Below are 13,072 nucleotides of genomic sequence, written 5' to 3'. Positions count from 1 at the left end.
TGAACTCATGTACTCACACTCAGAGTACTCAATCTCATTGTCTCACACTTTTCACTCATCATGCTCAATTACTCGGTACTGTATATGGTCAATTTGGTCGAGGGAAGATCCATCCTGGAATATAAATATCAACTGATCATCAGTCACTCAGTACCGGGTAGGTCCAATCCAGCCCGTGGGGAAGATCCATCCCTAAGTATAAATGCTTCGGCCAAGATCCATGTCCAGGTAAGATTCATCCCTCAATATAAATCAACCGCACTCACTGGGGGTGTGCAGACTCCGGAGGGTCTCTTTCTGCCCAAGCGCTATCATAAATCAGTATAACCGCTGCGGTGTGCAGCCCGATCCCATAAATGTCACTCATAATCAGGCACTCGGCCTCACTCAATCATCAATCTCTCTAATCTCTCTCTCACGGGCTCACAATGACATGAACTAGCACAAAATGATGATATGATGTATCAATAAATAACAACAGAGACTGAGATATGATATGCAATAAATGAATATGACTGAGTATGACATTGCAACGTAAACAAATAACTCAACAACAATAATGACCTCAATGGGTCCAGCAAGGTAAGCATGTAGCCTAGACATGGCTTCTAACATGAATCAGAGCTCGATAACTCTAGTACGTAGAGATTTCATGATTACAGATAAGTTGAGGTAACTACACAGTACCACAGAACTAACAGAGTCATAGTTCACACGGTGCACGCCCACACGCCCGTCACCTAGCATGTGCATCACCTCAACACCAAACACACAACATGTATAGCCAGGGTTCATACCCTCAGCTCCAGGATTAGAAGAGTTACTTACCTCGAACAAGACGAATCCAATGCCGAGCAAGCTAAACAATGCTCCAAAAATTCCATTTTGCATGTATCCACTCCTGAACGGCTCAAATCTAGTCACAATTAATTTGATTTAATTCATACAATTATAGGAATTAATTCCATATCAAAATACTAATGTTTTCCCATAAAATCTGAAAATACACTCAAAAATCTCTCATGGGCCCACATCTCGAAATCCGACAAAACTCACAAAATTCGACAATCTATCCAATTACAAGTTCAACCGTACTAATTTCACTCAAATCCGACTCCGAATCGGTATTCAAAAGTCGAAAATTCGTTTTATGAAATTATAGAAGTTTCCTTCGATTACTCTTGAAGATGCGATAATCTTACACAAAAAATGAAGATTAATTCATAAAGTATAATCACAGGGGAGTCAAGAACACTTATCCCAAGTTGTGTGAAAACATTTCTCTCCAAAATCGCCCAAACCGAGCTCTAAAATTCGAAAAAAGAAGAAAGAAACCAAAACCCACGATTTTATCTTCTGTCCAGTCATTCCACTTCTGCGGACAAGCGGTCGCATCTGCGACCTTTGCTTCTGCGGAAGAAGTTCGTATCTGCAAGTGTGGTCGCTTCTGCGATGTGCAAATCGCATTTGCGGTCGCGCTTCTGCGCGCGTTGGGCCGCTTTTGTGCCCGCATGTCTGCATCTACATCCTCTGTCCAAAGCCTCCCTGGTCGCTTCTGCGGCTCCTTTGTCTCTTCTACGACCATCGCACCTGCGAGCCCATTTCCGCAGGTGCGAATAGATCAGCAACAGAAAAATTCCAGCATTTTATTAATTTCGAATTCGATCCGTTAATCATTCGAAACTTACCCGAGGCCCCGGGGACCTCAACCAAATACACCAACAAGTCCTAAAATATCATACGAACTTAGTCAAAACCGCAAATCACATCAAACAACGCTAAAAATACGAATCGCACCTCAAATCAAAATCTATGAACTTTGAACTTTCAAATTCTATATCTTATGCTGAAATACATCAAATTAATCCGGAATGACTTTAAATTTTGTACACCAGTCATAAATGACATAACGAAACTATTTCAATTTCCAAAATCGGATTCCGACCCCGATATCAAAAAGTCAACCCCCAGTTAAACTTTCAAAAAAATTGACTTTCGCCATTTCAAGCCTAATTCCACTACGGAACTCCAAATAATTTTTCGGACATGCTCCTAAGTCAAAAATTACCATACGGAGATATTGAAATCATCAAAACTCTATTTTGGGGTCGTTTACATATAAGTCGACATCCGATTAACTATTTTAACTTAAGCTTTCATCTTGGAGACTAGGTGTCTCAATTCTTTTCAAAGCCTCATCAGACCAGAACCAATTACCCCGACAAGTCACATAATAGTTGTAAAACACAAATTGAGCAGTAAATAGAGGAACGAGGCTATAATACTCAAAACGACCGGCCGGGTCGTTAGAGAACTAATGGCAGTTCCTCAACAATAGTGTCGTCACCCATTCTATCCATAGACCTAGCTGCTCCTCCTGCTTATTCCCGTGTCCAAGACCTCAGAAAAATTCTTTTGAGTGAATAACATGGCATGTATGAATGTTATGCTGCTCTTTGTGCACATTAGAACAATGGTGGACCCGAAGCAATTTTCGCAATTACTGAATCTGTATGTTCAAAAACTGTGTTATTAAAGCATGAGGTTGATTTTGTATTGGGTAAATTAAATAATAAAATCACTACAGATGGAATATCTTGGACTCTTAAAGATGTCAATAAGCATCCAATCTTTAGACATGAAGCAGACGAAACGGTTGGTTCTGTAGCACACCCAAACATAGATCTTGAATTACTACAATTTATGTGTTGTATTTGCCCATTAGGTTTTGATGTCAAAGGTCTATTTCTCTCTGGCCTCAGGGTATGATAATCAGAATTTACTGCTAATTCTGTGCCTATATATGGATAAACCTTAAACTCAATTCAATGATTTATGTTGTTGCATTGGAATTTTATTTTGTGCACTTCACATACTTTTCACCTCTGATTAAATGTGGGACTTCAAGTAGATAGTCATTATCTTGACGCATATGAATGTTTACGACCTTGAAAGCAAAGTTATCGGTCTATACATTTTATCTAACTGGTATCTACCATGTACAAAGTTTACAAACCTGTTGATCAGTGTATACCACCAATTTAAACATCACAACAATCATGATTTTGAAATCGTCTTTGTTTCTTCTGAGGAAAACTTGGATGTATTTAGCACTTGTTGATCCTCTTTGTGTTAAATTTAAAACCTTAATTTCCAAATTTGGTATATGTCATCAGAATTTGACTTTGATTGTGTTTGAAAAGTTTTTCTGGATTTGTCGTTTTTAGTAAGGGGTTCTATATTTTATTTTAATATATAGTGAAGTTTGTGAAGGATAAGAAAATAGAATAATACGAGCTTGTGAAAAATATAGGGTCATGGAATTTTGGTGTGACAAGGCTTATTAGGCACAAGGGATCAAAGAGCTTGTGGCTATGAAATACATTGAGAGAGGACACAATGTTTGCATTATTATTGTCATCAAATCAATTAATTGAACTAAGTGTCTTCCAATTGATATAAATTTCTCATGCTCATTGTCTTATTATTATTGTTGTTACGCATTTTCCTAATTATCAGTTAAACATGTATGCAATTAGCAATATCATGTAATGTTCTATGAAGTTGAGATATCACATTTTATTGTAGATTGATGAGAATTTAGCAAGTGAGATTATTAATCATAAATCACTTCGACATCCAAACATAATTCAATTCAAGGAGGCAAGTTTGTGTGCTTATGTTTTATTATTCTGCAATGCCCTATTGATAATATTAGTTTGTTTTGAAAATGGCAAGAAAAGCTACGGAATAGCTGGCCTAATTGTTGTGCATTTATTTTATGAGATACATGTGTTAGTGACTCCCACTCATCTTGCCATTGTTATGGAATATGGAGCTGGTGGAGAACTGTTTGAGCGCATTTGCAATGCAGGAAGGTTTTGCGAAGATGAGGTATATTTTCAAATTTTAACTTTGTCAGTAATCAGTCTCACATAGACTACCATATAGAAGAATTCTGAAGGATAAAGAAATGGTAATGATGTATATAATTTTAAAAGTCACATTTCTGTGATTTTAAGAGCCTTGATTTACTATCTTCAATGCTTCTCTCATTTGGTTTCTTGTTGTTATCATTTCAGGCCAGATACTTTTTCCAGCAGCTTATTTTAGGAGTCCACTACTATTACAAAATGGTGAAAAACTTACAAGAATTTATCAACAAAAAAAAAGAACTTTCTTTATGTGTGAACATATGAACAGAAATTTAGATACATCTTAGACCTGGACTTGTGTGTATAAGTTTTATTCCAAATGCCATCTTTTTAGTTTAAAGGAGCTTAATCTTCTTCAAACTTCCATTGCCTCTACAGCAAATATGACATACAGATTTGAAGCTGGAGAATACCCTTCTTGATGGAAGTCCAACTCCACGCTTGAAGATATGTGATTTTGGATACTCAAAGGTTAATGATGTTCTGGTGATTTGTATATATAGACTTATTATCCCCCTAAGAAAGGCTCATAGTTTTCGTCCTACAATTGCAGTCGTCCCTGTTGCATTCGAGGCCAAAATCAACTGTTAGGACTCCAGCTTATTTTGCTCTCGAGGTCCTATCCAGAAGAGAATATGATGGCAAGGTATATGTGTAATTACTTATGTGATCTTTTACATTTGGTGGAGGGCCATTGTGCAAATGATTGTTGTTTGGCATCCATCTGTCTGCAGCTACATTTGCATCCATATGGAGCACTCTGTAACATATGGTCTTTATTTCCTATTTGGTGGAGATGCTTACTTTTGTTAAAGATCTAACTTATGAGATCTCTTATGGTTATGGACGCTTACACTTGATAAGTACTGATACTCAATTCGAATATCTCGGATGCCTGATGACTTGCGCTTCTTGAAGATTGTGACAAGGATATTGAACATATTATTTCGCAAAGTTAGAGAAGTTGTTACCATGCTTGAGTTCGAGAAATCAGGCAATTCATTTGACCTTCTCTTCATGCTGATACCCGTATTGTGAAACTGTATCATGTCACCAGTTTGAGGCTGCATTTAAGAAAATTATGTTTTTCAACCAATACTATTACTTCTTAAGAAGCGTAAGAAGTTTCGGAATTTCTCACACCTTATTACTATTATTTCTCATTTCTCAGGCAAAATTGTGGTTACTATACAAAGGTGTACTCCCAATTGACAACTTAGTTGGTGGGAGCATCCATCGTAACTACGATTTACTCCTCCTGCATAGGCTTCATATTGTGAGAGTTAACTAATTAATGGGTTACTTGATTGATCAGATTAATGTCTTACAATAAAAATGACCAATCATCCTCACTAGTTGTTTACAACAAGATATTCCTTCATGACTTGAATGTGTGAATATCCAATACCTTTATATATTCATAAAATAACACCATTTGCACCTTTGTGTCTACCGCATTTTCCAAATAATATTTTCTTATAAAAATTATATTTAATATTTCCGCGGTGGGTACGGATACTAGTTATACATAAGGAGAGAGGAAGGAAAAATGGGAAATTACAAGATAGTAAACCGAATCCTCACCAATACCAACGAGTGGAAGTTCAGCTAGCCAACCAATTAGACCACCATTAATAGAACAAGGTTCTATTTGATTGGTAAAGGAAGAACTATCGACTCGATAAAAAAGGAAATGATAACATAACACAATAGCATAGCCTACCTTGAGAAAGAAATTGCCCCCAATAACAAACATAACTATAAAACAATGCTTACACGATTGCCAGTTTTGTACTGATACCATCTCAGTTGGCAAATAGGAGGGTACCTACCCGATTTACATGTACAGCTATTTCGGTAACGCGAACAACACCCTTTCATATTATATTATATCTAACAAGAAAGTTCTTCGGCCTTGAAAATGAGCGTACAGCTATATTACATGAGGCAAAAGGACAAACAAAAAAATTAGCGGGAAAACAGAATGAGCAGCTATGTAGCAGTTTCCCCTTCTCTTTTCAGCAGCTCCTGGAAAACATACAGGACAAAATAATTTAGAACATACTTCGACATGTTTTAACTATATTTTAGCTTTTAATGTCGCAATGCATAAGTAAAACTTGTCAACTTTGGCTAAAGAGATTACAAGAGAGACAAGTTATTGCATACCAATTTAGTAGCAGCAATAGACAGCCGTTGTCTTTCCTTCTTCTCGCGCTGGCACTCTGCACACCAGCTGGAAAAGTCCTTCTGGTACTTCCTTAGCTCTCTAAAGACGGAACTGTAAGGGAAAGATAGCAATTGTTAGGTATTCAACGATTCTGGCAGATGAGAATGAAAGTAAGACGTCCAAGTTATTGAGATCTGGTCTGATTGAGTTGCAGCAAAAACAATTCAGAAAAAAAATATATTTACAGTTAACTCATGCCATTTTCAGTTACCAACCCAGCATGGCACATATATTTAGGTGCCCCAAGGAATATAAGTCTCAGGTCTCCTTTTCATGATTATAAGACAGTACTCTCTCCTTTCCCCACCGTCACTTTACACCATTCCTCATATCACTGAAAGTTGACATACATAAACTACTTCTCAGTACTTGCATCAAGGGGCACTGTGCAGATGAAAAGGAGACTATAGTTAAGCATCAATATTGCATATTCAAAAAGAGGCGGACATGGATTTAAACTTTGACGGGTTTGACCTTTAAGGTTCTTAGTTCCGAACTCATTGTTCTTTTAAAAATTTTGAGTTTAGATCTAATATTTGTTGAAATTTAGCGGGAATATGATGTTCAGATGAACTAGTCGCCAAAGAGCTGCATCTGCCGCTGTACTCAAACAATTAGAAAGCACAGCATCACTTCAAACAGTAGGTAATGCAGCAATAAATATTCCAAAAACAACAAATTTTCCTCGACTGCGTTTGAAGCAAATTGTCTAGTGGAAACGACCAAAATAGCAAGGCCACAGTATCTAATACCTTCTGCACCACAACAGCAAGTTGATCCTCTGCCCTGATGTTGTTGCTCTAGCACCATGCCGATGGCGACCACGATGAAGCACTGCACGCCCCGTGACATGGGAGTAATCAAAGATCTCCTGTTAAATTGTTCCAAATCCATAGTGAATGCTCATGCTTTTGACTTGCTTAAGTTATATTCTGAATTTGATGATTTCTACTCTAACACACACCTAAAGTGGAGCTAACAACATTCTTTCTTCACTATTACACCATATGTAGACTTCGAGTATGAGCTGATACACTTGGTGATCAAGCAAACACAACATATATTCATTATCACTTGATGAGGTAAGACTTTATTAGAAAAAACAGCATCAAGCTGATACTGTGATAGTACAAAGATAATGCTGGTTATAAAACACTAGAAACCTAAGCTATCTAGCATGTCCAGCATGTTTTGAAGATTCAAAATTAATACAACACTTCCATCTCTCCAATAGTACAAGCAATGTGAACATTTATATGCAGTTCATTATCACTTGTTATTAATATAGAGATAAAGTGAGCAAATCTACAATTCAAAGTAAGGTGCCAACAAAAGGTACCACCAGTTGGATGCCAGTATAAGGTACTAGTGGAAAGTTGCTCCTCTTTTAATTGGCTAATTTGGAGCAGAAGAAATGTTCGAAGGGGATGAGAGTCCATAGCGGAGAGTTAAAATGTACATTTTGTTTCATTTGTACTTTTGGTGTAAAGACGAGTAGACGACATGTCATATTTTTTATATTAGTTGGATGTTTCTGTTTTTTCATCTGAAGCTTATCATTAATCCACATCGTATGGTGGTTGGTGGATATCAATGGAATCATTTTGACTTGGATAAGTAAAAAGAAATAAGAAAAGTCTTCTGCCACTTTCCATTCCGGATTATGATCAAGAAGATTGTCATAGATCAAGCTTCGAAACTCAGATTTATCATTTGTCACGGCTTCAAATTGTCACAATAAACAGTAAGCCTTTTCTCTGAAATAGTTGCACTACACTTAGTTACAAGGTTGTTGACAGTAAGGGCACTTTGAAAAAGCTACTACTTTCGACAACACAATAACCATTTAAACAAAAAAAAATGAAATAATGGAAATTTTTTTGTTGATAAATATGAAATAATGGAAACGTGGCTTCCTATTGGAACAAAGATTCCTCGTGCACAGTTTATCAACTCGCACAATGGACTAATTATTACCTCTGGTTGTGTTTCAGTATTTACATGCTTCTCACATCGCACTCCTCGGAAGAACAGCTCTCCACCAGAGAATTGCTTACCCAAGCACACATTTAAAGTTACTTCTGAGTCATCAACATGGAAACCTGAAAATTAAATTGGTTGAGATGCAAGACAGTGTCCCTCAAAGAACCAAAAGGCTTTGAAGCACTTCAAAGCAATAGCTGACCCCAGTAAGTACTACACAAACAATAACCTTTTTTTTATAAGGTAATAATTTCGTTAAAGAAAGAGCAAAAATGTGCCCGTACAAGAAGTATACCAAAACTTACCCAAGTCAACGTCTCTATCCATCCCATACTCGACAACAAAACCGTGATGGCTATCAAGTGTGGATCCACCAACTTCAGTAAAGAAAACTGCACAAAAATTTCAAAGAAGAAGATTAAAAGAGCCAAGTAATTTTCTCAATCAGTTCCTATTTCCTTTCTTACTGCATCCTAGTCAATAACAAAGTTTTTACCTCTTGAAATGGGACGAATGAAATCTTCCATCAGCTTGTCAAGCATAGTTTCGAGGCCAAAGTCATCAAGAACGGCACCAAACTTGTTCATTGTATTGGGACGCATTATTCTGAACTTTGTCTCACGGACCCACCTCTCAAAGTTTTCTACCTAAGCAATCAGAACCTGATAAGAAAACAGAAAAGCTAAACTACAAAGAAAACTAGATTTAGCATGCAAAATAACAGCAGCAAGCCGGTCGATACCTCAGCCAACATCATCTCACAAAATCGTGGTTGAAGCATTTCAAATGTTAAAACTCCAGGAGAGGGTTCTGACATTATGTTTCTGTAACTTTCCTCTGTGTTCTCACTAATCGCCTTAAGAAATGATGGCACAAAGAAATTCGCAGCATGCATGGTATATAGCTCCCTGTGTAGAGGCTGGAATAGACGGGAAAGTAATTAGAAAGAAAGTAGATTAATGCTGATTCAATGAAGATCAATGAGTATTACATTCCTATGCATGTAATTCGTCAAATTGAAAGGCATTTCCCTCCAGAGAAAATACAAGCAAAGTTATGTGAACTTCCTTACCTTACTTTAGTAGAGTTAACAGCAAAAAGCATAAAAATTGATTTCTTCATTTACAACCATCATTTAGATATTAACCGCAAATCCCTTCTGCAAAAAGTAAATACCTGATAGTTTGATATAATCTTCTGTCTGTATTCCCTATGCTTCTGCACCTGTTAAAGCAGAGGAGATGAAACAATATTGTACTGATAGAGTTTCGGAATGTGCGTGAGAGAGAGACAGAGAGAGAGAATACAAATCTCACAAATAGCAAGGAAAAGTTTGCAAAGCAAAGGACAATGACTATATCAGCAGACAACATTCATAATAATTCAAGTGTAAACAAGGACTTCATTAGGAGACTAGCATGCTTTACACAACTATTCCACCACATTATAATCAAATTAACCATGTAGGTTTAACTAAGATCACCTGTTCTTTTTAACCAAAAATCCAAAATTTTGGTTGTTCTTATATTCATCTATACTCGGGTCACGTTTCCCTGAATTATTTAATCATTTGCCTATTGAAAAGAGAAACACGCTATCTCGCACCCAAGGGTGTGACCTGGCGGTCAATGAAGTGAGGAAAATCATGAGGTATCAGGTTCAATTTGCATTGGAGGCAAAAAAATATTAGGTGATTTCTCCTCATCTGCTTAAGCCTTGGTAGGTAGAGTTACCCGGTACTTGTGTTGGTTGGAAGTAGCAAGTACCCAGTAGAATAATTGAAGTGCGCACAAGCTGAATCGGACACCACCGTCAAAAAATCACAAAAAAAGCCCACATGCAAAATGCAAATCTGTCTTCACGACAATTACGGATGAGAATAAATACAAAGCCCGAGATTTTCAGCAATAACCATCAAAAAGCCCGGATTTTTCTAGCTTTTATTTTTCTTTTAATTTTTTCATTCACATCAATCGGCATTCTATTACAGCTGAATTCACAACTCTGCCTACTTAAAGCTCTTAAAGCTCCACAAACCGCGCTTTCACTATTTTTTAATACTAACAACGGATATTTATTTAAGAAAAACTAATTCGACATAAAAAAAAATTTAAAAAGTTAATTTTTCAGCAAATTGCATAATGGAAATGTACATGCAAAATTGCAATACAAAGCACAAAAAAATTTCAGCTTCTAAGTTTTCCATTTTCAGCTTCTCATCGGTCAATCATAGCTCAATTCACTCCCCACATTCTAACACAATATATACACTAGTCAAAATGTACAAAAAACAACAACTATCACATGCAAATTACAAAACGCAAAATCGAAAATGTAATTTGCAAAATTGAAAATGCTATACTTACACGTGTACGTTCACCTTCAGGACAATACTTAAGGAGAATTTCACGCATGTAATGAACCTTATGGTCACGTGACGAATTGAGGAGAGTAGGCGGAAGGTACCGTTCGAGTGAGCTAAATAACAATGGACTAAAATCCAATTGAAGATCCTCATAATTATCCGATTTGTGATCAATGCTAGGGTTTAAACGCAGCCTCAGAGAATTGAGCGACGGGTAAACGGCGCCGTTTGTTGCTGTTCCGCCGTTACCGTTACCATTTCGGGTAGGGTTTGTTGTTGATTGAGAATCCTTTTTCCGATCCATTGCTGCTGCTGCTGCGCCATCTTGAGACATTGTTGAGAATTGTGGTTTTGGATTTCTGTTGAGTGTGGGATATAGGAGAGGATTGTGAAGATTTATGGGATCATTTTATCAGATGGAGATTAGGGTTTTCATTTTTTTTAGGGTTGGATTTGTTGATGGTGATGAAGAAGTAGGGTTTGGATGTGGGGAGCTGGCCTCAGACCTATTTTTGTTTTCTGGAATATTTTTATTAGGCAAATACTCATACCGAATATTGTTTATGTTTTTGTAATGTAAAATAAATTTTGTATTATACGTGAAAATTATTAGTAGAATTCATTTGCTTGTTTTTTTTTTAATTATTCAAATTTGATTAATTCTATATTACAAGTGCAAGTCAAAGTTTTTCACATGAAAGTGAAAGTGATCAATTATATGAATCTTTACTTATTCATTTAATCTCAACTTATAGTATCATCAAATTTGTTTGAGATTGAAGCGTCGTTGTTATTTGGTTAAGCTTAGAAGTAAAATTGATGTTAGTTTAATATTGAGATTGGGGAATAAATATAATTTTCTTCGAGCAAATCTCTCACATAAGAATATTGAGATTTTTACTTATCTATACTAATTTGAAAACTTATTTGCCCTCACTATTGAAGTTTTAACTTAATTACAAGTTAATATACAAATTACCAATTTTAACAAAATAATGTATTAGACTCTAATCTTTCATATTTTCTCTCACTCTTCCACCCCAACAACAACAACAAAAAACTCAGTATAATCTCACAAGTGGGGTATGGGGAGGGTAAATATACGCACACATTACCCCTACCTTCAAGAAGGCAGATAGGTTGTTTTCGGAAAACCATCAGCTTAGGAAAAATAAAAGAAGCGCAGCAGCAATCACACCAATTAGAAAACCGAAGCTAAAATACAAAGATACAAAACTAAAATTGAGAATTGTAATCAGAAGACCAGAACAAAAGCAACGACAAGCAAACACATAAGTCAAAGAATACGAAAATACGCAAATAATGATAACTCATGTACTAAAGCTACTATCACATACAAGGACAATGTTATGCGACTTATCCTAGCCCTTCACCTTTATTTTCAACCTCCACACCTTCCTATCCATGGTCATGTCCTCAGTGAGTTGGAGCAACACCATATTTTGTCTAATCACCTCTCCCTCAATACTTCTTCGGCCTACCTCTACCTCTCCTCATACCCTCCAGGGCCAACTTCTCACATCTCCTCACCGGAGTATCTGTGCCTCTCCTCTTCACAAGCCCGAACCATCTAAGTCTCGCCTCCCGCATCTTGTCCTCCACAGGGGTCACGCCCACCTTGTCCCGAATAACTTCATTTCTAATTCTATCTAGCCATGTATGCCCGCACATCCATCTCAACGTCCGCATTTCAGCCACCTTTATCTTTTGGACATGAGAGTTCTTGACTGGCCAACACTCCGCCCCATATAACATAGTCGGTCTGATCACCGCTATATAAAACATGCCTTTGAGTTTAGGTGGCATATTCTTATCATACAAAATACCTTAAGCGAGCCTCCACTTCATCCATCCTGCCTCAATATGATGTGTAACATCCTCGTCGATCTCTCAATTTCCTTGTATAATTGACCAGAGGTATTTAAAACTCTCTCTCCCAGGAATATAAATTAACAGAAGAATGTTTGGCCTCTTTCTCCTCAACTTCAGCCATACCTTTACGAGAACAAAGAGATTTGCATCAAGCAATTCTATTATATATTTTTTTCCTGTTTTTTATATGTAACAATGAACGAATTATCACTTTTGAATGAGGGAAGATCGTTAATTTCTTTTAGTATTTTGGAATCAATAAACAAAATAATATCAATCAGAAGCGAGAAGATTGAATTGAAAAATATGTTAATCCATTAGAAAGTTTAGAAACTTTGAATTGGAAAATCGAAATTTACAAAATTATTTTTTATTTGGATTGGGTGTTGTTGCAAATAATTGAAAAAATTCTTTGGAGTTTATATCCCAATTTTGAGAGAATTTGGTGAAGATTCGATGTGGTTTTGGTTGAAATTTCATATTGAAACTCTAAAAAGAAGACATAAACAAATTGTATATATTTTGTATGTCGAGTGTAGAAACGGTATAGAAAATATCTGTAACTTACTTAATTGTATATAACAACAAAAATAACAATAACAACGACCCAGTAAATTCCTACTAGTGGGGTCTGAGGACGGTAGTGTGTATGCAGACCTCACCTCT

General features: G+C 36.5%; 1 protein-coding gene and 1 long non-coding RNA gene across 5 annotated transcripts; one reads left to right on the top strand and one right to left on the bottom strand.

Moving 5' to 3' along the window:
- Positions 1-2,313: 2,313 nt before the first annotated feature.
- LOC108944033 (uncharacterized) lies at positions 2,314-5,031 on the top strand. Of its 4 annotated transcripts, none has more exons than XR_011411700.1 (3): positions 2,318-2,655; positions 3,589-4,406; positions 4,489-4,515. It is a non-coding gene; the product is annotated as an uncharacterized lncRNA (long non-coding RNA). The 4 variants fall into 4 exon arrangements; XR_011411699.1 differs by having other exon boundaries at positions 2,334-3,894; positions 4,083-4,406; XR_011411698.1 differs by adding an exon at positions 4,670-5,031 and having other exon boundaries at positions 2,355-4,406; positions 4,489-4,581.
- Positions 5,032-5,659: 628 nt separating this feature from the next.
- LOC104089862 (2-oxoglutarate and iron-dependent oxygenase domain-containing protein CP2-like) lies at positions 5,660-11,004 on the bottom strand. The gene is made up of 9 exons (XM_009594865.4): positions 10,515-11,004; positions 9,325-9,372; positions 8,891-9,067; positions 8,645-8,795; positions 8,454-8,540; positions 8,143-8,267; positions 6,918-7,036; positions 6,105-6,216; positions 5,660-5,963 (listed from the first exon to the last, which is right to left on the bottom strand). The coding sequence occupies exons 1-9, from the start codon at positions 10,845-10,847 to the stop codon at positions 5,928-5,930; spliced, it is 1,188 nt and encodes a 395-aa protein (XP_009593160.1). The 5' UTR covers positions 10,848-11,004; the 3' UTR covers positions 5,660-5,927.
- Between the last annotated feature and the right edge of the window lie 2,068 nt (positions 11,005-13,072).

The sequence above is a fragment of the Nicotiana tomentosiformis genome, chromosome 10 (genome assembly GCF_000390325.3).
Source record: "Nicotiana tomentosiformis chromosome 10, ASM39032v3, whole genome shotgun sequence".
NCBI classification, from domain to species: domain Eukaryota; kingdom Viridiplantae; phylum Streptophyta; class Magnoliopsida; order Solanales; family Solanaceae; genus Nicotiana; species Nicotiana tomentosiformis.
Note: the sequence above shows the minus strand (reverse complement) of the source record. Positions and strands in the feature narration are given on the sequence as shown.

Excerpts from the sequence above, each read along its gene's own strand:
- LOC104089862 (XM_009594865.4), bottom strand. The coding sequence starts at position 10,847 with ATGTCTCAAGATGGCGCAGCAGCAGCAGCAATGGATCGGAAAAAGGAT. Across the intron at positions 8,796-8,890 it reads GTGAGATGATGTTGGCTGAG|GTAGAAAACTTTGAGAGGTG; the intron begins GTATCGACCGGC and ends CTGATTGCTTAG. Across the intron at positions 5,964-6,104 it reads CTATTGCTGCTACTAAATTG|GAGCTGCTGAAAAGAGAAGG; the intron begins GTATGCAATAAC and ends TATGTTTTCCAG.